The 26,661-nt window shown below is 39.9% G+C and overlaps 1 protein-coding gene across 2 annotated transcripts in view; it reads left to right on the top strand.

Moving 5' to 3' along the window:
- Positions 1–26,661, top strand: part of astn1 (astrotactin 1) — a 518,487-nt gene that overhangs the window by 248,730 nt on the left and 243,096 nt on the right. For both annotated transcript variants that reach the window (XM_080907209.1, XM_080907208.1), the window contains exons 13-14: positions 8,945–9,111; positions 15,403–15,597. In XM_080907209.1, the coding sequence (XP_080763335.1) occupies positions 8,945–9,111; positions 15,403–15,597 (362 nt within the window). The remainder of the gene's footprint in view (positions 1–8,944; positions 9,112–15,402; positions 15,598–26,661) is intronic.

Here is a 26,661-nt window from a genome sequence, read left to right as displayed (position 1 = left end):
TCAGGAACAAATGTAATCGCATGGCAGGATGCTGTAAAAGGACCAAACTTCAGCCAGGAGAACAACTGAGATAATCCATCCACAATACGAGGTTAGTCATTCATATACTGCTGCATGGGCTGGGCTGTAGTTACATCCTAAGGTTTTAAAAACTGAGCTTAAATGAATGATTAGCGGTAATAAAAGCCGAGGGAGGTCAACAGTGATCACTGACTGTTTTAGGAGCTTTTTGAGATTAAATAGAAGAAAATACAAAACATTAAACATGTTAACAACACAAAAGCCATATTAAACGCAGACTACTTTAGACCCGGAAGTAGGATTCGTCACGTCATCACTTAACGATCGGATAGCCGCTAAAGGTGGTTTAACAAGCTACTAAATCATGGTGTGTACTTCCAGTGAAAAGGTTCTTTTCCACATGACTGTACTTTTGGCTTAACAGGATCAATTTACTTTCCTATTGTTTTCAATCGCTGCCATTAATTATTCATATGAAAATGAAAAATAATATAAGAATAAAAAAAATAAATAATTGACAGAGTATGAAAATAAACATGACATGAACAAAATAATCACAATAAACAATGTTTTGAAGGCATAGAGCCTAATAACCTTTTACTATGCACGACCCTTTCATGACAGATGTATAATTATAATATATAATTCTGCACACAAATATCACAATATTATAAGTAATTGAAAGGATGGAAAATTATCGTGTCTTTGGAGTGATTTTCTTCAAATTGTGGCACAGTTATTACATTAATGCTTTTAGTAACTGAAAGAACAAAATCACAGATACAAGCAGCGGAAATGAGCTTCCTCCAAAGGGCAGCTGGCCTCAACCTTAGCGATAGGGTGAGAAGTTCGGCCATCCGGGAGGGGCTCAGCGTAGAGCCGCTGCTCCTCCACATCGAAAGGAGCCAGTTGAGGTGGTTGGGCATCTGACAAGGATGCCTCCTGGGCGCCTCCTGGGTAATGTCCCACTGGGAGGAGGCCCCGGGGCAGACCCAGGACACGCTGGAGAGATTATATCTCTCTGGCCTGGGAACACCTTGGTGTTTCCCCGGACAAGCTGAAGGAGGTGGCTGGGGAGAGGGAGGTCTGGGCTTCTCTGCTTAGGCTGCTGCCCCCACAATCCTGCCCGGGATCAGCTGAAGAAAATGGATGGATGCTTTAATTTATGTCCAAGAGGGAACATCTTGAAAAAAATCACACCTCAAATATTTTGCACATGTGAAGTAGATTAACTACTGTCATGTCTACTTGCTGAATATGAAATTCCTTCACAATGAAAGAAATTCTTTGAATAAGTCAAATTTCCAATTCTCCTTCTTGATTAGGACTTGATTAACATTTTCCACTGAAGACTTTTCCTCACGGTTTAAGTCTTCAGTCATTGAATCTCTGTACCAGTTTGCCTATTGGACAAATTTTAAAAGTGCATAGCTTACCCAACTTCTCTTGCATGGATTTGTTGCTGTTTGGCAATAGCACAGGGCTGATTCCCTTAAGCCTCAAAAGCACTGAAAGAATTTATCTCCATTAAGAAACAGAATTAAAAGTGGTGGTTCAAGGGGTTTTCTAGAGTAGCCTTTGTACTGCATGCTTGCTTTCTACAACAGAACAGACAGCACTCTCACTCACTGTCTGGTTATTAAATATTCTAAGATAAATGGTGATTACTTTGCCTTCAAAGACTATTTTGTTTGTGTCAGTGGATGGTCATTATCTAGTAACCTGCGTGTTCCTTTGGAGAAGAAATGTGTCCTTTCCAGGTAGTTACTAATAAATACCGGAAATGCCTTTCACAATAACCGAGAATGCTGTCATTGGTTTACTTTCAGGGTTGGTCTAGCACACTAATCAACTCGGCTACTGACTTTCTTCAATTTTTTTGTCATTCTTATTGTTCATGTAGTGTGGTAAGTCTACTTTTCAAACCTGCCAAAATGTAGCAGGAATCAGCATATTAGAGAGTCCAATTTCTATTTTATAAAGGCAGAATCTCGTAGAAAGATTGCTACATTCTCAGATGAAATTCAACTTTTTAGCAAGAGCCAGTTTCTTGCAGTTGTTGTAGTTGATGTGCAGCTGTGTGAATTCCAATCCTGAACAGACTTTTCAGTTATGCGGCATAACGCTTCACCCACAGGTTTGTCAGTTTGAAAATTTGCTAATAAGTGTCACAACTTCATTTTCTAGCACTTAGCTTTTTTTATATCCTAATCTTTATTCTCCATGAATTCTCCTTTGTAAAGCTCACAGATCTGCTGAAATCGAAATGATATAGAAAATAGGACTTTAAAGTTCATTCGTTAATTACTCTGCAGGGATTTGTTTCACAGTGTCCACAATGAGTTCTCAACCTTTTCAAATGTTGTAAAATGAGGTGAGCCATCAAGTTCCAAGTGAGACCTAATTATCCATGGATCGGAAATGTCATAAAATGTAATATAAGACTGCAAGATGAAGTAACATTGTGTGACTGAATCAACTACAAGCGGAAATTTAAAACAACAACATTTTGTATGGCAGTAATTTACACATGCCGCTCATGTAGAATCAGAACTAGCCTTGAGGCGACTGTTGTTGTGATTTGGCGCAATATAAATAAAGTTGAATTATTCCATCTTTTATGGCAACACATCTTTTCTGAAGACAACAACTGAAGGAAGTTATTAAATTAGATTTAAATGTTTTTGAAAGATTTGACAATTGCTTATACAGGGAAAGTTTTATACAGAGGATTATATGTTTTACCCAAGATTATAAACCAGATTTATAAACCAAGTTACAACTATCCACAGACAAAGGCTCAGGCAGGCGCATATTCTTAATGATTATTATCCTGCGGAAAGCTGGACAATAGTTCCGAGTTATCACTATTCCAATGTGTCGGAAGCCTATTGTGGCAGTCAATAACCAGAGCTATCTGTGGTTGGCAAGCTGCAGTATAGCAACTCATCAATACAAATTCCTCTCAGCCTGCACCGCATGTCCACACATCCATTGACTGCAGTGAGTTCCAGTGATTTAAAGACTCTGTGCCATAGATGTGTTAGGAGATTCAGTGTTTCATGTGCTCATTGCTTCACAAGTAATAAATCATTTGTCGCCACGGCCCTTTGCAGGGTGACAAAGTCAATATCAGTTTATTCAGGGAGCAAGACCAGGGACCACTCATTCAAGCATGTGTCCTCATTCTGTACAGGTACTTCTACAAATGTATAACAACCGCAAATGTATATCAGTCACATTTCTTCGAGATTAAAGGACATGAATAAAATAACTTGACAACTTTAAATAGCTTTGATCAAATGGCAACAGTTCTTCTTTGTAATACAGAAATAATTTGATGCACATTTTACATGCATCAATGTAATACATGTATTAAATGTACAAAATAAAAATCTCCAACATCTGCGCCAGTTTTAGTGTGAAGCAGTCCTTTAGTAATACAACAGTTTGCTGTTTTTAAATAAGCAGTTTAATAGCAGCATGCTAAGTCAGGACCTGCCAGTAGAGTTGATAAGTGATCCTGTGTGTGATTATGCAAAGTTTGTTATTTCTTAATAAGTTTGGAATTAACAGACTTTGCCTTCCACATCTGCTCTAGTGCTTTCTTAGCCCCTGGTACTTTTCTGTTTTCTTGTTCTCCTTCTTTGTGATGTTACTGCGCACTGAGATTGTCACATCTATCATATTCTGCTCCTTGTCAACCACCACTATGTCTGCTTGATTGGCCAGCAGCTGCTTGTCTGTCTGGAATTTGAAGTCCACAGGACTTTGGTGGTGTCTCCCATTGGGTCTTAGTGACTTTTAGTCCATATGCTGCCCAGATGTTACTGTACACTATTGAAGCCACTTGGTTGTGCCTTTCAGGGTATGCTTCACCTGCTCCAATCTTACATCCTGCTACTATGTGTTGAATAGATGTTCTTCCAGTACCGCTTAGTTTTAGCTCATGACACTCTAATGTGCAGGTTAACCACTTTGCTGACTCTGGATTTGAGCCTTCTTCTCCATGGGGGGGAGATGTATCCTTATTCTTATACCCAAGTGCTCCAAGGATTGCTTTGCAGTGCCATATATGAGGCTTGTTTCTGTGATTCTATATACCTCCTGCAGAGGCATGTGCACTGAAGGGATTCCCCATGATGGTGGAACTATTTTTCTGCTCATATAGGACAGAAGAGAAGAGGAAGGTGAAAAACATCCTACATTTGATGCATGTGCATAGAGGAAGTTAACTCTAAATGCAAGGATGTGATGACACTAGTCAGAAGACTTAGAGCGCTGTCACTTCTCTGATCACCTATAATCTTTAAAACATAGAAGTCATGGTTTAACCCAAATGACTTCTTAAAAAGGTCAGTTCTAAAATGCAGTTTCAAGCCAGTTGAAGGTTCATTACAGTTTTATTTGCCTACAATATTAGATGTTACATCCACAAAAATGTGAAGTAAATTGAAATCAACACAATCGACAGGCCACCTGCACTGTAAATAGGCCTGTGTAATAAAATAATATGCTTCTGATTCTTCCATGCTGAGATTAAACAAACTGTCTGGTCACACTTGTGATGGCAGGGGTGCCTTGTTAAAATGCACTCCATCAAAGTTTCCTTTGAAGCTGTCACTGACAGAAAACATAATGTGAATTTCACTTGGCAGCTGCTTGGGAAACACTGAATGAGTCGGGGTGAAGTCAGGTCTTTCATAGCTCTTTTGTAAATTCACCGCAGTGTAGAGGGTGGTTCCATTAAGAGGTTGTTCAAGCCTGTGTAAAAAAATGTATTGTGGGTCTGTCTTATTAATTTCTTGAAGTATATCTACCAAACTAAAGAATTTAATTTCATTCTTCAAACATGAAGAAATTCTGATGTCATCTGCATGGAAATTGAAATTAAACCTGCAGTATTGTCTCATTTTCCTCACCATAACAGAAAATCTCCTTTAAAGGGATAGTGTGTGTGTGTGTGTGTGTGTGTGTGTGTGTGTGTGTGTGTGTGTGTGTGTAGCCACTCGCCCAACTTGATGATCTCTGCACTGAGTGCTAAGGCAGCAGTATGTTCACAACTGTGAAATCTTCACAATGGGAGAAAAAATATCTTAAAATACATAAACATAAGAAGCGAGATGTAATAACTATCGCTTGTGTTGATCAATACGGAAAAAACTGGCAAACGAACAATGCAAAACATTTTGCCAGCACCCTGCAGCATGTACACCCTTAAAAAGAAGTGTGGGGTCAGAAGCATGAATCAGCTGGCCATTACATTCTACTTGTACAACTACTAAGCAACAGTGGCAGAAAAGTTAATATTACTTCTGTTGAGTATTCATAACTCCATTAATTTCTCAAAAACCACAACATTGTCTCCTGTGAACAAGTCGTGCTTTAGGGGAATATTTTATTCACTGACGCTATAGTCAGATGGTGGAATGACTTCATTAAATATGCAACAGTTATTTTACAAAATAAATAAATAAAAATACTAACTCTGAGGGGGCCAGGTAGGAACGTTTTATATAGTATATAATATTCAATTCAATTTTATTTATACAGCGCCAAATCACAACGACAGTCACCTGAAGGTCGACCCTACAATAATACATACAGAGACAAATCCAGCAATCACATGACCCCCTATGAGCAAGCACTTTGGCAACAGTGGGAAGGAAAAACTCCCTTTTAACAGGAAGAAACCTCCAGCAGAACCAGGCTCAGGGAGGGGCGGGGCCATCTGCCCGTGACCGGTTGGGGTGAGAGAAGGAATATAATATAAAGATATAAATATATATTTTATATTTAATGCCCCACTGTAAACTATTTGCTATGTTTCAAGGTTATATATGTAATTAAGTAGTTACACATATACTTATTTAAGTGATTTTATATATATATATATATAAAACACCCAGCACGCCCCTGCGGGCGGTTTATCCTTCAAGCTCGGGTCCTCTACCAGAGGCCTGGGAGCTTGAGGGTCCTGCGCAGTATCTTAGCTGTTCCCAGGACTGCGCTCTTCTGGACAGAGATCTCCGATGTTATTCCCGGGATCTGCTGGAGCCACTCGCCTAGCTTGGGAGTCACCGCACCTAGTGCTCCGATTACCACGGGGACCACCGTTACCTTCACCCTCCACATCCTCTCGAGCTCTTCTCTGAGCCCTTGGTATTTCTCCAGCTTCTCGTGTTCCTTCTTCCTGATATTGCTGTCATTCGGAACCGCTACATCGATCACTACGGCCGTCTTCTTCTGTTTGTCTACCACCACTATGTCCGGTTGGTTAGCCACCACCATTTTGTCCGTCTGTATCTGGAAGTCCCACAGGATCTTAGCTCGGTCATTCTCCACCACCCTTGGGGGCATCTCCCATTTTGACCTCGGGACTTCTAGGTTATACTCGGCACAGATGTTCCTGTACACTATGCCGGCCACTTGGTTATGGCGTTCCATGTATGCCTTGCCTGCTAGCATCTTGCACCCTGCTGTTATGTGCTGGATTGTCTCTGGGGCATCTTTACACAGCCTGCACCTGGGGTCTTGCCTGGTGTGATAGACCCCAGCCTCTATGGATCTTGTACTCAGAGCTTGTTCTTGTGCTGCCATGATTAGTGCCTCTGTGCTGTCTTTCAGTCCAGCTTTGTCCAGCCACTGGTAGGATTTCTGGATATCAGCCACCTCCTCTATCTGCCGGTGGTACATACCGTGCAGGGGCCTGTCCTTCCATGATGGTTCCTCGTCTCCCTCCTCTTTCTTGGGTTTCTGCTGCCTGAGGTATTCACTGAGCACTCGGTCAGTTGGGGCCATCTTCCCAATGTATTCTTGGATGTTCCTTGTCTCATCCTGGACTGTGGTGCTGACACTCACCAGTCCCCGGCCCCCTTCCTTCCGCTTAGCGTACAGCCTCAGGGTGCTGGACTTGGGGTGAAACCCTCCATGCATGGTCAGGAGCTTTCTTGTCTTTATGTCAGTGGCTTCTATCTCCTCCTTTGGCCAGCCTATTACCCCAGCAGGGTACCTGATCACGGGCAGGGCGTATGTGTTGATGGCCCGGATCTTGTTCTTACCATTCAGCTGACTCCTCAGGACTTGCCTGACCCTCTGCAGGTACTTGGTGGTTGCAGCCTTTCTAGCGGCCTCTTCATGGTTCCCATTTGCCTGCGGGATCCCCAGGTACTTGTAACTGTCCTCTATGTCTGCAATGTTGCCTTCTGGTAGTTCAATCCCCTCAGTTCTGACTACCTTCCCTCTCTTTGTTAATGATCTCACTGAGGGGGTTCAGGCCTATGCAGAACAGCAGTGGGGACAGAGCATCTCCTTGGTAGATCCCGCACTTGATGGTAACTTGTGCTATGGGCTTGGAGTTGGCCTCTAGTGTTGTACGCCACATCCCCATTGAGTTCCTGATGAAGGCTCTTAGGGTCCCATTGATCTTGTACAATTCTAGGCATTCCAGTATCCAGCTGTGGGGCATTGAGTCATAGGCCTTCTTGTAATCAATCCAGGCAGTGCACAGGTTGGTCAGTCTGGTCTTGCAGTCTCGGCTGATTGTTCTGTCTACCAGTAGCTGGTGTTTTGCACCTCTGGTATTCTTGCCAATTCCTTTCTGTGTCCCGCTCATGTATTGACCCATGTGCCTGTTCATCTTAGCCGATATGATGCCTGACAGGAGCTTCCATGTAGTACTGAGGCAGGTTATTGGTCGGTAGTTGGAGGGGACCGCTCCCTTCTTGGGGTCCTTGGGGATCAGGACCGTCCGACCTTCGGTTAGCCATTCCGGGTGTCTCTCGTTAACTAGCAGCTGGTTCATTTGTGCTGCCAGACGCTCGTGGAGTGCAGTCAGCTTCTTCAGCCAGTAGGCGTGAACCATGTCGGGCCCTGGTGCTGTCCAACTCTTCATACTGGAGACCCTTTCTTGGATATCTGCCACTGTGATGGTTACTGGACCCTGTTCAGGGAGGTCGCTGTGGTCTGCCCTCAGATCCACTAGCCACTGAGCATTGCCGTTATGGGTTGCATCCTTCTCCCATATGCTCTTCCAGTATTGCTCCGTCTCCAGCCTTGGTGGTGCTGTTCTCTATATATATATATATATATATATATATATATATATATATATATATATATATGTGTGTGTACATATATGTAATTAAGTAATTCCATATATACATGAAGTAAAACAACCTTAGACTTTGTCAAACTGTCCTGTGAACATTCCTGTCTTGTGAACTTTGAGAAATCACCTTGATGGAATACGTTCACAAAGGACACCGTTCCACTTTTGACTGTAGGTTTTTCCTTCAGCTGGCCCATTTTGTTCTCATGAGCTAAATTGTTTTTTTAAACTTTTATAGGTGTAGTTGTGTTCAAGCAGTGCATACAGGTCAAAACTAACATAAAGTAAATCTTGAGGGACTATTTTAGTGTGACTGATCTTAATCGCTTTATCATATTTCATCAGAGATTAATAATGAATCAGATTCCCACCTGGGTTCTGACCCCCAGTCTGCTCCTACACATGTTGTGTAAGTGAAAAGACACATATGTCTTCATCTCAACAGCAATTAGTTCGTTTGAAAATCCTGTCATTTTAAAGGTAGTTAAGACAACACAAATTTACTGGCAATTTAAAACTTGGTGTTCAAAGTTATTAATTTAGTAATGATTCTGTAATGATATCCTCATACTGTTACTTGTGCAGTTTTACAAACAAGGCTCAGTGCTTACACACACACACTGCACATGGGAATAGAAATCTAAGTGTTTGCATTCTGTGGCACAGATGTTATGGGGTCTGTCTACCTGCCCCATTTGGGATTAGTGTTAATGTGGTAGCTTCACACAGTTTAAGCAGCTCTAGGAAAGTGTTCTTAATAGTAATGTGTAATTGCCAATTTTAGTCATTTAAAACCATGTGTTCGTCCCACAGTGCCCCCCAGGACTAAGTCCTATGAAGGATGGCACCGGGTGCTATGACCACCACATCGGCATCGACTGCTCCGACGGTTTCAATGGAGGATGTGAGCAGCTGTGTCTCCAGCAGTTGGCCCCTCTAGAGGATGACCCGACACTCTACAACATCCAGATGTTCTGTGGGTAAGAAACAACACATTCTGTGCTTTTTATTTTTAATTATTATAGCAATATATTTCACAATTCTGTCATGTTAGGTTTGTCACATTTTACATGGTCTATGGTCAGTCAATAACAAAAACAAAATAAATCCCTTTGGTATGCTGCCATTGCTATATATACAGAGAGAGAGACAGACAGAGAAGAAAAGTTCCCAGATTCAGGTGATATATATAGTTTTTGCTTTTAAATGAAAACAGATGTGTATTCATAGCATTTAGTGCAAAATGAGCCAGTAAAAAACGTAAAGCAGTATGGTGGTGGCACTTTAAGACTCCTGCTTGTGGAGTCTTAAATATACCACCATTAACATTTATTAAAGCAAACTTTGACGTGAGTGTTGAATTAAAAATACCAAAACTAGAAAAAAGGGCTTTAATGAGTTCCATTATGATCCCCTGGGGCCTGATTTATAAAAGTGTTTATCTCTGAAATTAGTTTAAAGATAATACCTAACAGTGCGCTCATTTCTGGAAGATATGGTGCATGAAAGTAAGTAAAGCAATTTATGCACCTGTGATTTATATCTGTCAAATCAACTGAAATTTAAAGAAATCTGCCTTGCTGCTTTTCCTTATGTAATGCCAACACAAATGGGGCTTTACTCAGGAATAGCCTTGGACCATGGACCGAATGAGAAAAGCAAACCTTTTGGGACATAAGAGCAGGTGATTTAAGCCCGGTGACACATATCACACAGTGGACTGTATAGTGGGTCACAAGGCTGGGCAAGAAATAATGTAAAGCGTGTGTGTGTGTGTGTGTGTGTGTGTGTGTGTGTGTGTGTGTGTGTGTGTGTGTGTGTGTGTGTGTGTGTGTGTGTGTGTGTGTGTGTTATTCTAGTTTATTTTTTATGATGAAAATTGTTATATAACAGACGCCTTGGAACAGCGTCTTTACCTTCCAAAGTAGTTTCTGCAAGTCTCCAAAACAGATATGCTCATAAGCTGTAATACAGTCACAACTATCCTATCAGTGTCTCTCAGTGCAGGGGAAACCATCTTAATCTGTAATAAGGCACTTCCTATGTGTTCACTTCCACGTGCACCCTGGGTTATTGCTGTACTAACTCACTGGCATCAAAGGCTAATCCACTCTTGAACCTCGGGGTCGTCTGCAGTGTGTTTTTCTTGTACATCTTTCACATTTTACTGTTCTTAACTACTAGTTGCAGAAACAGTTTAGAATACAATGAATTATACAGTAGCACAAGTTAGACTCTATGTCTTAATACTGGTGCTTGTCTGTGTCATTTTATTGTTATCATCTGCACATTGAATTGTGTGCAGTGATAGATTTACAGCACGGAAACCACGCAAACAAACAAACCATTAAAACACTGAATGTACAACAGTTTGTTGTTTCAAGCGTAAGCTTTGGCTTGACGATGTTTAATAATTCAGAATATTTACCGTTCTCATCTACAACGACACAGTACAGTGTGATGTGGTTTACTGGAACTGCATGTAAGAATTACACATTTGCAATTAATTAGTGACTCCTTGGAATCAGCTGATTGTTTTCTATTATTTATTTAGTTGTAACATATCAAATTAATCCATCGAAAATGTTACTTTCACACAATAAAAACTGCACGAGTTACAAGCCCTCAAAGTAAGTAGAGATGGGTTTAAATTTGGTCCTTTTTAGTCACATTATTTTTTTCAGCTTTTTTACAAGCCTTCTGAATTATTGAGTACAGGAACAGGCTGATTTAACATGGATTATATCATAGAAAAACACTGCTGATTTAATGACATTGACAGAAACAAATACTGGAGCCCTGGATATTGTATGCATTTTCTCTTAATTCAATATAAATCATTTAAATAAAGTACTTTAAGGTCAACTTTAAAAAAGTCATATAACCACGTGGGATAGGTGACTGGTCAAAACAATTTTTATATAAATAAATTTCAATGTTAGGGTCAAGATTCCTTCTCTCAGTTTATTTTCTAATAATAATCATCTAACTCTACTTGTGTTATGGCCTCAGTCACGCAGGCTAAGAAACTGGCCGTCACCCCCTGTTTGACATGACTATATTTAATCATTTTGACCCAGAAGGGCTACAAAATGGGCCTGCTGTCAACATGTAGATTAGAAATGAGGCTTTTCACCAAGCTATGCAACAATCCTTTAAAGTATACCCAAAATGTTTTTAAGATTTCTCCATAAAACAGTTAGAAAACCATCCAGGGTGCTAGTTCTTATGTAAATATCCCATGATACTGATGCTCAACATCAGTCATAGAAAGCTTGGTCATGAGTAGTGTGGTGTTGTTTTATTGGATTAGATGAAGTTGGTGTAAATTTTGAACATAGCATGAGGATGTTTTGAATTAAAAAGAAAAGAGAAAAGAGACTCTTGAATAATAGCAATTAATAATATAAAAATAATACAAATCCAATAAAAACTAATCAGACCAGCTTTTTAAACTTTTTTGTGTACTACGTTCAGTCCCTGTTCATATGTGATTCAATACGCACTTGCCTCTTTTCCTCACTTAGTTCTTTAGAAATCAATGAAATACATTTTCTTGGTTACAGCAGAGCAACCCAAATCTAGCCTGAAACTAAACATCCAAGTACACAATCCATCAGCATCATGCTGGTCTGGACAAAGTCAGCTGATTTTCTGTATGAAAAGTGCTTTATAAATAAAGATTGATTGATTGATTGATTGATTAAACAGGCTGCATCTTTGGAAAGAGTTGGTCTGGCTGTGTCTGGGGAAAAAACATCAGTGTAAGGTTTATGGAACAGATGAATGAATGTGGATGTATTTCTTCATGTGAGGTGATTCTTTCATGGTGGTTAACTGACAGAGCAACATAGTGTAAGTTGTCCCTTAGATTAATAGGAAATGGATATGAATGAGGCAAAGATGACGGAGGAAGAGAATGAGATGATGATGGAGGAGGTTGTCACAGGCTAATTAGTTTTAAAATATTGAGCAATTAAGACTACTTGAATGTTATACTTGACTAGATTTGGACCTGCTAATATTTTGAACCACGCTGATGCTGGGTTGCTATCATCATCAGATCATCTCTTCATATGCATGTAACTAAAGTGTCTTCAAATATCAGTGGTCAGTGATGATCTACAAATGGAAACCACAAAGCTTTATATACAGAGATTAAAAGTAGGGCTGCCACGATTAGTTGACTAGTCACGATTACGTCGACTATCAAAATCGTCGACGACTGATTTAATAGTCGACGCCTCGTTTGAAGCTTTGTAAGATCCCAAAAGACGCAGGAATAAGTAGCAGGATTTAAGAGTGTAATAACGGACTGAAACAGAAGATGGCAGCACTGCATGTACTGCCGTTAAACCCAGAAGAAGAAGAAGCAGTGTCCCAGAATTCATAGCGCAGCCCTGCTCAGTTTCCAACAATGGCGGCAGCTGGTTAGTTTTAATATTACTCTTATTATTCTTTCTGGGTCACAAAATAAACATTTAACATATTTTCAGGCGAGAATGTAGCTGTGTAAACCTCAAATATCTGCTCAGTTTATCAGGACACCGCATATTTTCAAAAGCGCTCCGACGTTTTCGGAGACGTCTGTTACCCACTAGCTCGATAGCTAGCCGGGGGCTAGGCTCACTAGCGCCGTGAGAACACCGGACTCCCAGCAAATCATTTCAAACCCACCGCCCTCTTTTGTTACTCAGGTTAAACATGATATATGAGTCACTTAGATAACTTAAAAATGTTATTGTTTGGCTTTTTTTAGTATTTTATTTGTTCCTGAGTAAATCGGTTTGGCTGAGATCAAAGTTATAGTTTTTACACAGCTGAATAAACGTCAAGCAGACAGCTGATTATCAGAAGTGTGAGATGCTGGAGAATTTACTCCGGTGTCCTGTTATAGTTCAGATAGCAAGGAGTTTATTAAACTTCACTGAAACAATCTGCAAATTTCATTAAAATTTAATAAACTATCATCCTGTCTTTATTTTTAGTTAGCACATACCTGAAACACTTAAAGCTGTAAGCTAATGATAGTTATATAAGAGCAGATGCTGCTGGTGCAATAATCTATACCTTTTACGTCTGATCTGATTAGTCGACTAATCGCAAAAATAATCGGTGACTAGTGACTATCAAAATAATCGTTTGTGGCAGCCCTAGTTAAAAGCAAACTGAACAAAGTTGGCATTTTTATTCTGTCACATGAAGCCTAATAATAACTAGCATAATATTTAGAGTTACTAGAGACGGCCACGAACCTTCTGCTAAGATATGCTGGATATGAAGAGTTTTGATCTAAAGAGAGTCTTAACATAAGATGTGTTTAGAATATCTGCAGCTCACGAGTCATACTAGCATTTGGCCTTTTAGCCTTTGCGCTGTTTGAATGCAGAAAGCTGCCAAGATCTGTTTCTTACTTTTCTCAGTAGACATAATTAAAACAAAAGCAATGACTTTTGATCATCTCAGCTGAGAAACGGCACATTTTCCGATAAACAACACTTTTCTAATTGAACACAACAAGCTGCTGTCATCTTTAGGGCAAACATCATGTTGCAGGCGTACGAATTTGTGTCAAATTTACATAAGCGGGTGATACAGACTGCTGCTTCATTGAATTCTCAACAACAGCATTTTGTTGTCGTCTCTTCCCATAGTGCAGATGTGGCTAATCCTCCACTTTTCCCATCGGAGACTGGCATTAGCTTTGCGACATTTAGCATCCAGGAGAGAGCTTCTCATAGTGTAAATCCCTGACAGATTATCTTTTTGCTTTCCACCCCACTCCACCCTCCATTTCACTGCCTCCACTTTGTGTGCCTTTGATTCATTTCAGAGTATATTACATACTGAGATGTCAAAACATCATCAATATGAAAGAACCTTGAGAGGACTCTCAGTGTGTGGATTCTAGCTCCTTTCTTGAAATGGGGGATTATGTGTCAGTTGAGCAGAAAGGATTTTGCTGATTCTAGTGAGTTGTGAAGTCATGAGTTGTTCATGCTTTGAAGTTAGCAAAAAGATACTTTTCTGAATATTGATACATGAAATCATACTTTTTTTTTAAAATTTGGCAACTGCACAGAAACCAAAACACAAGAAATTACATTTATTAAGTTGTGGAAACTACTGCGAGGTAAAAATGACATTTTGGCTTTACAGTGGGTATAAACGAAATATTTATAACATACTCTACTAACTTCAATAGGTGTGTCTTTCAGATATTTTCCCAATTTTTAGTTAGAATAAACTGGTTGGTTTAGACTAACCTGACCTGGAAGATAACTTGAGAAGGGCTCATATTTTTTAACATGACAAGATCTGCCTGACATCATCACAGTAGTGTTTGTGGGTAGTTATATAATATAAGCCCTGTCAGGCTGTAGACAGGATTATGCATGCATTTATAGACTGGGTGCTCAAGTAAGACACGAAGGGGGAGGACCAACCAACATCTGGTTGTCAGCTTCAGTCTGGACCTTTCTGGTAGTCTGTAGTTAGTACACGTGCCTGTACAATTCTTTGTTTGCTGCAGAAACTATGGCTGTTACCTAAAATGTAATGGATGGCGTGTCAGCTACCAGCAATCAAGTTGTCCTGTGTTTGTCTGCATGTGTTTCATTTACCTTCTTTGACATGAGTAAAGTAAGATATTGACTTGTTGATCGTTAGATTGCACACAGCTTGTGGAGAATTAAATCTAAGTAAATATCAAAAAGACCTCCACTGATTTTTTTTAATAGATCAAAGTTGGTAACTTTGGGTAAAGTTAATGTGTTTTTAATTGAATATACTTATCTACTTTTTAATAGAATTAAAAGGTAGTTATTAAAGGTCTGTGTTAACTTTTGTCTACAGATGTGTGAGATTATTATTACTGTTGTTGTTGTTTACTTCAGCTTTGTTCAGTTTTTCAGTGTAAACATTTTTTTATTTTCAAGAATAATAAAGATAAGATAACTCTTTATTGTCATTGCACAGTCATACATAGTACAGTAGTACAATGAAATTGGAAAAACTGTCCTACGTCGGCACTACATATAACACAACACGACACGATATGACACATCACAACATTTGTCGTCTGCACACTAAAGATTGATTTGCTCAATAACTACAATATAAGGAATCAAAAGGAAAATGCCCGAGCAGAAAACCCTAAAACAAACAGACAATCGAGTTAGTAATTAAACTGAAGTCAGTGTTGAAAGGAAAACAAAAGAAAAAGGAAATCCGTGGATCAAGTAAATGACTTTAATCCCTGTTTGCTGCAGGTGCATCGAAGACTACAAACGCGGTCCAGATGGGAGGTCGTGCCTGCCGCTGTCTGAGGCTTGCACTGAGGGAATAGACTGTGGAGAAGTGCTTGATATCCCTGCCAACCAGACGGTGTTTGGAGACCTTTTCTACGGATACAACAACCACACCAAAGAGAGCACCTCTGGACAGATCCTCAAGGCCACATTCAGGTAAGCACATGAGACTTTGGTGGAATGGAGCGTGTGGGACATTGTTCTGCCATTTGTACCTCAGCTGGGAAACACTTGGCACAGGACTTTCAGCTCCCACAGTGCCGATATCACAGTGAATGTTTATCTTCATTTAAAGAGAGAGAGAGAGACTTTTAGCTTGTTCTCAGCACAACCTCCTTACTCACTTTTTTAAAACTTTATTCATTTGAGGATTAAAATTCTAAGGAGCATGTATGTATGCATATTTGGTAAAAGTCTTCTCAGTACAGGTATGACGGGACTATATGTTTGACACACAAAGCAGATTCATAGATCCTAGTCAATGAGCCTTTGACGGGAGTAGAAGAAGAACAACAGAGAGCTGAGAGAAAGACTAAGAACAGCACTAAGGTTCCCAGTTAAAATGATGGCACCCTTAACAGAACAAAATCCCATCCAAGGCTGAACATAGATTATATATATCAACTGCTTGTTAAACACTGCTGCTTGCTGTCTTCACTCAAGATCAAAATCTATTCGTTTTCCCTCGTACGAGACTGAAGAACAGGGGGGACAAAGCCTTTCGTTCTCCAAGGCTCAGGACCAGTTCACCACTCCAGCTCCATTTAGCTGACTTCCTTTTGTTTTTTATTTAGTTTTAGTTTTACTTTGTGACTTTTCTGTGAAAAATGAGTGTCTGTGAATAAACGTTACTTATTCAACGGGACGTCCACTGCTGCCTGGACCTTCACCAGGCTGGGCAAAGGATTCGGAGAAAACTGGATAATTATGTGGTCGCGACAAACACTTGGTAACTACTTTACTCCACACTCAACCTCTTAAGCACCAACGCCCCCAGACACGGGGGCAAAAGGGAGGAGATCGCATTTAGGGTCAGGTGTGCGTGCTTAAGATGTTAACTTCACACGTTATGAGTGCTGAAAATAAGGTAACTACCACTGCTGCTGGTAGTTACCTGCTTACTAGGTCAGACTGATGCTCTTTTAAATTATATCAATCTACAAAACACTGCAATAAATAAAGATTACTGCTTTAGCTTTTTGTTCTCTCCAAACGTCTATAGCTACTGCAGTGATATCAGTTTTATAAATAATCATAAAGCACTGATGTTTTTCAGTTTTGCTTTTTAATTGGTTTCACAGTGGACAAGCTCAGGCCCCGCCCCTCACACCTCAAAGGCTTTACTTCATTAAAGAACTGAACGCCAAGATTTACGTTTGCAGTACAGTGTTTAGTCTGAATGTCACCAAAGTATGTTCCCTTTAGCAGAGACGCAGACTTGCAGTGTATATTGATGCAAATATGAACATACCCAGGAATCCATAGCGATAAAGCTTACAAGCGGATGACTTTGTGTTACTTTACAATAAAGATGCAACAATTATAACAATGTTTGTTTGTGTCAAACCACAGAAGCAACAGATTTTCATTTTCTCAGTGGACACAGTTAAGTCACTTTAATGGTGCACAGAAGGACAAATAAAGCCGTGGTGACACATCCAAACTGAAAGGACGCGACAGTTGTTTCTTTCTTTTTTTTTTCTTTGTTTCTTTTTTCTTGTTATTTTTAATTGTTGTGCTTAACATACACACAGAATTTAACATATCTGAAGAGGTACCAAATAAATGTTCATGTGGTTTCCCCTTTAGGTATAAAAATTCTGTTTTCCCTCAAAGTAATAAATCAGGGAACAGCATTTAACCTCCCCATCTGCATATGTAGTCAGTGTTGTTTGCTCTTTATGACACTTTTTATAGCGCTTTGGAGCGTGATGTCACGAAAGGGAAGCGTGGTCAGGATTTTTGGTTGAGGCGCCATCTCCCTGTGCCGAACAAAGCTCAAGCGAAAGAGGAGCGAAAGCACACACATCAGCTACAGTTCGTACTTGCTGTGTGGTCGGCTGTAATGTTCGATCGCACGACCGGCAAGGGAATAAGCTTGAGAATGGTCTGTCTTTTTATTCTTTCCCAACCTGTGTTAGCTAACCTGGGGAGCTCATATAGCGGACCTTACCAAAAGAAGGCGTCTAGCCTGGATAGCCGCCGTGAGACGAGCTGATATCCAGTTCTCTTTCATCTCCAAATATCTGTTGGTGCTCCAGACATTTTCATTCCAATAAGTTCAATATATGTTCATGTCACTCTTTATAGCTTAATAATTTTGTTGTTGAAGCGCTCGGAGGTTATAGAAATTGCGAACAAACATCGTATTGAGTGACTTTGCAGACATGCTATGTAAAGATTCGCTAATTCTCACAGACGGCAAACGCAACGACAACAACAGAGAGCACTAGTCGGAGGTAAACACCACCCCCACCCCAACCAAAGGGTTTTAAGTAATATCTAACCGGATTATCAATGTAGTAGTTTGCATCTACTTTACACATATGGAGACATAATATGACAACGAGATTTTTGCAAAGGACGCTAGGACGATAGCGGTAAGTCGTCTGGGTCTCTACTCCACTGGCGTATTTCATACGCGTCCACATTTGCGATGCACTCTATTTTTTGCACTTTATTTTCGCTTCGCCTCCGGACGCAATCAGTCTCTATACCATCCGTTTTCTTTTGAGCTGCTTTCAAGCATGTTTCATGCAGTCGTACTTCCGACACAATGTGTTTGTTTTGATTCGTGGCCCAGGAAAATGGCGCCGCGCTCCCACAATACCTCAACTCCAAAGCCCTATATTCCACGTTGACCTGGGTTGCCAGTACAAATATGACTTCATTATTATCTGCAATTCTTATGTTCTTCTGTACTGAAAATCCAAAACTCGAGAAGCAACAAACAATATAAGAAAAAGGGAAATTTAATTCCACCTTCGTTCACACAGATAATAATCATTGTGCCCAAAGCATTTTTAAGAAACTACGCCGCTGATGTTGGCATTAGTGCTGTGGCTCAACCTTTCAGCTTTTCTGGGAGTAGAATATGGTTCAGGTCACAAAAAGGGAAGCTGTTCATACATAATCTGGAGGCAAATGTGTCTCTACTGTGTGGAGCAGGGAAATTATTTTACTGCTATTGCTAAATAATTGTCATCATTACCATTGCATTAATAATACAATCTGGAGTTTATATTGCATTCAGGGGTTGAACAGTGTGTCTTTCAGAAAGGCTAAAAGTAACAGGCTGACAGGATACAGGCTTGGAGAGTTTTGCAGAAGTGGAAGTTATTTTGAGCAGCAGGCTAAGACGAGGCTTTAACAATGTAACAGATAGCTTTAAGAAGGCCTTAAGCAGTTATGACTATTTTATACACAATGCATATCTGTGCTTATTAAAGAGTTGGAGCTCGGTCAATTAATTGGGGGTCGGAAGCTTTGTTCGGCGCGATGTTCGGACAATCTATTGTGCAAGTGACTTGGAGCCATAGAAGGAATTGCAATACATGCTTACAAAACACTTATATATCAGATCATTTTATATTAAGGTTTTAGTAGAGGTTCTTGGTTAAAACATTTATTTAGTAGAAGACATACACATAGTCTCAGTGAGCCTCTGGTCTGGTTAAAGGTCAGAAGTGCAACAGGTGAATTGAGAAAGAGCATTTGAGGACGAGACACAGACAGTAGGTGAAGAGGTGACACAAAGAGCATGTGAGGTCAACACATACACACACATTAGTTATGTCTGGTTGTAACTGCAAAAGTGTCTCGGCAAGAAAGAGGAACAATTCACTTTAAGATAAGAACGGAAAGTACCAGCCATCAAAATAGAACATCATCTTCTAGGTTAAAAGTCATTGTAGTGTTGATCTGATCTATGTATAAAATGTATCTGTGACGCATGAAGGGGCGTCAGTAAAAAAACCCTGATGCTATAAAATATCTGTTCATGCTTTGATTGAGTCGAGGACTACTGGCTGTCTGCGTACAGAGTGTCTTCCCACACGTGTGTTCATTAAAATCATTGTTTGACCAAAGAGCTTCTGGACCAAGAGTGGTTTGTACTCTCCCTCCTCAATTTTGAACCTTAACATTTGGGGGCTCGTCCGGTGGTTGAGGAGGGAGGATTGGAGGTGTAGACGGTGATGTATGGTCCGTTGTGGTCAGACAGGCAGGCGTGACCCGGCAACCAAACTGAGGGGACAGGCGCCTTTAAAAAGAGGTAGGCACAGGCCTGTTGATTTTATCCGAAGTGTGCTGAATTGGATGATAAAATTAAATGTCTATTCAGTAAAAGTTGCCGGTAAATGTCTGCTTTGATTTTGATGAGAATCTCATGACAGTACTGAGGATTTAAAAGCAGTTGGACTGCTGGTAATGATTGAATGCGGTTGGACCGCTAAAAGGATTTAATACGGTTAGGACCGTGGTAAGCAGTTGGACTGCTCAAAGATTTTAGTATCTTAGGGAATTTGGTTATTTTTTGGTTATAAGGTTGGACCTGCTTCAGTCTTACACTTTGTTGGGTGTTTTACTGTTGTTCCAAAGTATTATAAATTATCTTAGAACGGAACCGTGGGGGTTCTAGGAAGCGCAGAGCCCGGAGGTTACGCTCCCTCCTTGTCGTGGACGCGCGACATTGACCTGTCGGCGAACAGGGTTAGTTCAGTTTGGCTTAACTGTGGGGTACAGGGCATCCTGGAATGAAGCTAGGAGTTAGAGTCTCCTTACCGTTTGGAACGGTACCTGCGCTTTTTTGGACAGGAGAAGTTGGACTTCGGGCGTGTAACTTTAACCTAATACTTCAGCGTAAGCCTTGGCTGGGAAATGCCAAAAATAGAGCTTCAGGCAAAGTTTGGGTTGGTTGACGCTTTTAAATTGTGTTAGGGACTTTAGAGATGAGGCCAGAAACAGTTAAAGTCTTGATACTGGTTAATTGGTCGCAAAAAACTCAGGGAGTTCATCCGCTGGGCGGTTATTTTAAATTTGTCGAAATTGTGTAGGCGCTAAAGCTGACAGATCTGACAGTGGTTGTAAATATAAGACGTCGTTGTAATATAGAATAAGAACATTTGGTGTGAGAGATCTCTGTGTGTCGAGTCAGTAATGCACTGACTGCCTGCTGCTATTTTTAGACGGTGTGTGTGAGTGTGAAAATGCAAATGAGTAAGCAGTGAACTGTTTAAGCCACAGTTGGTTTTACAAATACTGCTGCAAACATTGTTGAGTGTGTGTTTAAAATGCCATTTATGTTTATTAGAGGACTATAAATAAAGTTTTGAGTTGCCGTAGGGGATGTATAGTAATTGACTGAAGTTGGATGTAGATATATAAATATATTGAGTGCACTGTGTATACTTAAGATTAACATATTACTTTCAGTAGTAACTTCTCTCCAGCAATAGTTGCTGGTGTGTTTTATTTTTTCAATTTCTTGTGTGAATGCGGTGACTAGAAGGTTTTGAATGATGAATAAAGGTGTGAGAGGTATTTCTTTGGTGATGTAAAGTAGGATGTTTTAAAGTTTGAAAGTGTTTTTAATTTAAGAGATGCATGAGTGATGTTATAAGAGTTTAGTTTATTTAAAAGGTGTGTGTGAGAGGATTATGAAATCATTGTGTGAATGATGCTACATTTTAGATCAAAAGTTAGTAGAATTACAGAGGGTTTGTAGATTGTAAATACAAAATAAGTTTGATTAGCCTGGAGAAACAGCAGAGCAGCTGCGTGCTGTGTGTGTGTAACAGGAAATGGTGTGGGTGACAGGAAGTTTGCATGCCCATATAAGGTGACGAGTGAGCACCCAGAGAGAGAAACAGATGAGTTAAACTCTAGGCAGATAAAGCGAATGGAGGTTTTGAGAAAAGAAATGAAAAGGATATTAATTGTATGTTTTAGTGTGTCAACACAGATTACAGATAAATAAAGGTGGACTTCTCTCAACCTGGAATTTTGAGTACGGCGCCAAAACCACTAGAGTAGCATAATTGGGAGAAAACAGGCCAGATTTTGGCTTAAAATTTTACAGCTTGACCTCCCACTTGTCCCCATCCTGAGAAGAGGCTCAAAGGACAGTTAATCTCCTGATGAAGACAGACAGAACATCGTGGACTTGAGAAGAATTAATAGCAGGCAAAAGACAGTGCAACGGAAACCACACTGACGACACCAGCAGCAGCATGTAAGGAACCACGAGGTGGAAACATGTACTGTAAAATACAGGCTGGGCAGTTGAACAGTGGGATAATGAACGGTGGTAAAGCACTGGACACTGATTGTCAGATTTGCCATGCTTGGAGTAATCTTGAAAGAGATGACTGAGAGGATCAACAGAAAAGAAGAAACCACGTGATGAACCATGCACGGTGGACAGCAGGCTGGTAAGAACAGTGTGACATGACTGTTTAAAGGCACTGAATGTGGTATTTTGCCAGGCTGGGACTTGATCCAAAAGGAAAATACTGAAGAGAAACAGAGAAGAAACAGACTGTGTTTGCTGGAATTCAAGACAACAAAAGGACACTGAGAGAAGAGGACAGTGACCAGTGAGAGGCGAAGCCGGACGAGTTCGACTGTGAGAATACAGGGTGTAATTGGATTGAAATGAAAGCCTGAACTCATGATGGTTTAGAGATGTCCACCGTCACAAACAAAGAGGTAAACAAGAATAGAAAACACACATAGACAAAGTGTTACATGTGAAATTATTTCTGGAAAGGATCAGAAGTGAGATAGTTTTGAATTAAGAAATTAGGGAAAAGATGCATGAATTAAACCTGACTATAACATATAGAGGCAATGAAGAAAGCAGCTTACACTTACTGAACATTAACAAAATACATAGGAAAAGCAATGAAGACCTGCTTACACGTATATACATGACATAAGTTGGGATTTCTGACCAGAGAAAGGGAAACGGGTAGTTTAAGTACTTATGATAATAATGAAAATGTCTCAGTTGTGTTTCTTTAGGGGCGAAACAGATCTGGATCAATTCTCCCCAGGCAGCGGTCGGAAGAAACCTGTAGGTTAACTTGACTGGACATGCCAAGGCAAGTTTCTGGTTGAATTGTTTACAGCGCCATGTCTCCATAAACCTGACAAGTGGGCCCTAGCTTCTGGCTGAGGAGCAGGAATAAGGTGGGAACTTAAAATTTGGGTTAGCAAATTTGGGAAAGAGAACTGACGGCTTAAGTGGAGAATTGTGCAGGAGTCTGACACACTGCAAAAGCAACATATGCAAAATCACACACACAAGCAGAAAATGCATTAACCTTATAAAGACAAGACAAGCTCATGGAGTTTAATGCAGAGATACAGATTAAACCTGGCTAAGAACACAAACATATGCAATGAAGAACAGCTTGCTATTTTGTATGAATGATACAATGGTGTGAATGTTTAATAAAATACATTTGAGTTTGTAATTGAGGAATAGAAGAAGCCATATGACAAAGGGAGTGAGTTATGTAAACAAAAAGTGATTAAAGTAGTTTTAAAAGAGTGACTTAGGAGTGCTCTCTCGTACTGAGTGATCAAAACCAGTGATCACTGTAGAAATAAATAAAATGATTTAATGAGTTGGGAATGTTTAAACATATGTTTCTGTTGTTACAGCTTTTTGAGAGATGACTCAGTATGCACATTAGCTGGAGTGAGTGGTGACGTAGGAGCTTCCTGTATGTGTGTGACTGAGGAAGTGACTTTCAGAAGAGGAAGCATGGCAGACGAGAAGTGCAGATTGGGGTAGGGAATTTATAGTTTAGTGATTATATGATGTCGTAAGGGGTCTTATGCTGAATTTAAGAGCATAAGGGGGTGATTTTTGTGTGCAAATTGTGTGGTTTTAATGAGACTTTCGGTGTATTGAGGAGGCGAAATTATGTGGTGGCAAAACTTTTGTGCGTTTAAGGTTGTTGAGGTTGTTGTGGTGATGGGTTGATTTTGTCAGTTAGGTTTGGGTTGTTGGTGTTTTTGTTTTAATAGAGGGAGTTTTAGGAAACATGGACATGTCTAAAATTGGGCCCATTATTTTGTAACAGTGCACTTAAAGAAAACCTGTCAGGTGATTTTGTTTTGTTTTTATGAGCTAATAATCAGCTCTATTTTTTCATTTCTGTTTTAAGCAGGCCTGCAACAGTGAATAACGGCGCTGAAAATTATCGGGAAGAGCAAATATAAGGCGGCTTTCCAGATTACAATTGGCTGAGGAAAAAGCTACCTGGGGACTATTCAGGTCGTAAGTCCCTGTAAAAAGGATTTTATGCGAGTCAATCCAGTCCAAAAGCATAAAGAAATATTTTCCTATGGAAAATAAAAAATGACTGAGCTCATTTTGCTGAGGGTGGAAAATCTGACGCGGGAAGCTCCACTATTAGCAAACATATGGTGTGAATGCATGTGAGTGAATGTGTGACTGGATGAAGGAGGGGGATGAATAAATGTGGACGAACAATTGGCTTTTACCAGAGAAAATTTCTGTTTTGTTTTGTTGACTGGGGTTAGATTATGGGATTATAGTATATTGTTGGGAGAATGCCAAATGCTAAAGGGGAAATATTTTTTGATGTAACTCAGTTATCATTAATTGAAGAAACACATGACTGATAACTGTTCTGTTTTAAGTTTATTTTTATGACATAGATTGGATCATGAGTGGGGAAAACTGAGCATTTTTAAGTTTTGTATAGTATCTTGACACATGAAATGTATCAAGATAAAGGGGGGTTTAGGGTTTATTAATTTAATTGTTTAATAATTTAGGATCATTTTAGGACTTTTGGGGTTTTTGATCATTTGGATATGGTAAAACTGAAACTGTTATTTTTAAGTTAAGGTTAAAGGATTAAAGTGAACTTGTCACGGTTTGCGGGGCAAGCCGTGTGGAGTTGTAGAAAAGGACCCAAAAGGCGGCAGCTCTGGTGCAGGTGAATATTTATTTACAACGGTGGGCACAAAACAGCACTGGTGGAAAAACAAGAAACCGGAAACCTAAACTGGGTAAGCTAATAACACAAACCAGAAACGAGGATGCAGGGAGGTCCGGGGAAATACACAAGAGACGCAGGGAGACCGAGGGGAAACAATACAGACGAACCAGCAACTACCATAACAGAAGACACAACTTAAATACACCCAGAGAACACAGGGAGATTACACACAGGTGGGGAACACAGGTGACACTGATAAACATAACGAGACAGGGCAGGAGTGAACACAAAATTACGCATACTGACGAGAGACTGTCAAAGTAAAACATGGAATAAAACACAAAGAGAGACGAGAGCTCATAAATACACAGAGGGGCACAAGGGGGTAAGAGTCACAAAGGGAAAAACACTTAGGGAACACCACAACAGGACACCTCAGAAAACATGGCCTAAATAAGGAGTGAAAATACAAGGAACCAAGAATACTGGGCCAACATGGCCCAGGACCATGACAGAACTGAATCCTGTTTAGAAGATACAATGCTGGTTTTTCAAAGCTGAGAATAATTCTTAGAGGGAAAATTAGTGAGGGTTGAAGGGGTAGAACAGCTTTGATTTCTTTTTGATTTCTAGAAGTAGTGGTTATAATGTAGGCTTACACATACAGATATTACATAGGAGGTATTTTTAGGATAAAGGGGAGAGCTTATAAATAGAAATGATTTTTATACATATTGCATTTTTTGATATGAGTTATTGAAGTTATTGAAGGATTGCACACGCTTACAGACACAGAGTTAAGAAACACACATGACAGTATTGATTCCAGGCAAAAGGCCTCAAATTCATTTAGCTTTTTGACTGAACTTAAAGAAGGACCAAAGAGGAAGGAAAGCATATATTTTGGTTAAGTCTGATAAACTAGAATTAGAAGGTATTGTTACATTAAAAGGAGCAAAATGAAATAAAAAGGCTATACCAAAATGGGTTATAACATAGGAAATGTGAGGTTAAAATGAAGTTAACACATAGGAGTTGTTTCAAGGCAGCATTTAGCTATGATGAAATGTATACAGGAGTAATTGCTTATATGCTTAAACTTAATTGATTAAAGTGGTTGTTTTCTTTTGGATCTTTTAGAGTAGAGGAACTTGCAGCATCGACAATTTGTGCACAGGATGTTGATGATCAGATAAGGGAAAAATAGAGCGAGCAACCGGACGTGAAAGCAGGGCTTAAAGAGTTTTAAAGTGATGAGGAACGTTGAAGAATATACATAAATACAAGTCAATAAGTTAAGAGCATAATTAGGATCATGCTTTTGATTAAAGAGTCCCAAATAGGATAAGTTAGGGAGATGCAGGAAAAGGTGTTTTGTTTCCTTTGCAGAAGATCTCGGCGACCACAGGAGGGGCGAGGATCCTGGAGATCTCGAGGACACAATGTATTGCGACCTCTGGTGTTCCAGAGGTCGAGAGAGGGAGTGTGGAGCAGGGAAATTATTTTACTGCTATTGCTAAATAATTGTCATCATTACCATTGCATTAATAATACAATCTGGAGTTTATATTGCATTCAGGGGTTGAACAGTGTGTCTTTCAGAAAGGCTAAAAGTAACAGGCTGACAGGATACAGGCTTGGAGAGTTTTGCAGAAGTGGAAGTTATTTTGAGCAGCAGGCTAAGACGAGGCTTTAACAATGTAACAGATAGCTTTAAGAAGGCCTTAAGCAGTTATGACTATTTTATACACAATGCATATCTGTGCTTATTAAAGAGTTGGAGCTCGGTCAATTAATTGGGGGTCGGAAGCTTTGTTCGGCGCGATGTTCGGACAATCTATTGTGCAAGTGACTTGGAGCCATAGAAGGAATTGCAATACATGCTTACAAAACACTTATATATCAGATCATTTTATATTAAGGTTTTAGTAGAGGTTCTTGGTTAAAACATTTATTTAGTAGAAGACATACACATAGTCTCAGTGAGCCTCTGGTCTGGTAAAAGGTCAGAAGTGCAACAGGTGAATTGAGAAAGAGCATTTGAGGACGAGACACAGACAGTAGGTGAAGAGGTGACACAAAGAGCATGTGAGGTCAACACATACACACACATTAGTTATGTCTGGTTGTAACTGCAAAAGTGTCTCGGCAAGAAAGAGGAACAATTCACTTTAAGATAAGAACGGAAAGTACCAGCCATCAAAATAGAACATCATCTTCTAGGTTAAAAGTCATTGTA

This window comes from Rhamphochromis sp. 'chilingali', assembly GCF_963969265.1.
Source record: "Rhamphochromis sp. 'chilingali' genome assembly, chromosome: 16".
Classification (NCBI taxonomy): Eukaryota; Metazoa; Chordata; class Actinopteri; order Cichliformes; family Cichlidae; genus Rhamphochromis; species Rhamphochromis sp. 'chilingali'.
This window is presented reverse-complemented; position numbering and strand designations above follow the sequence as displayed.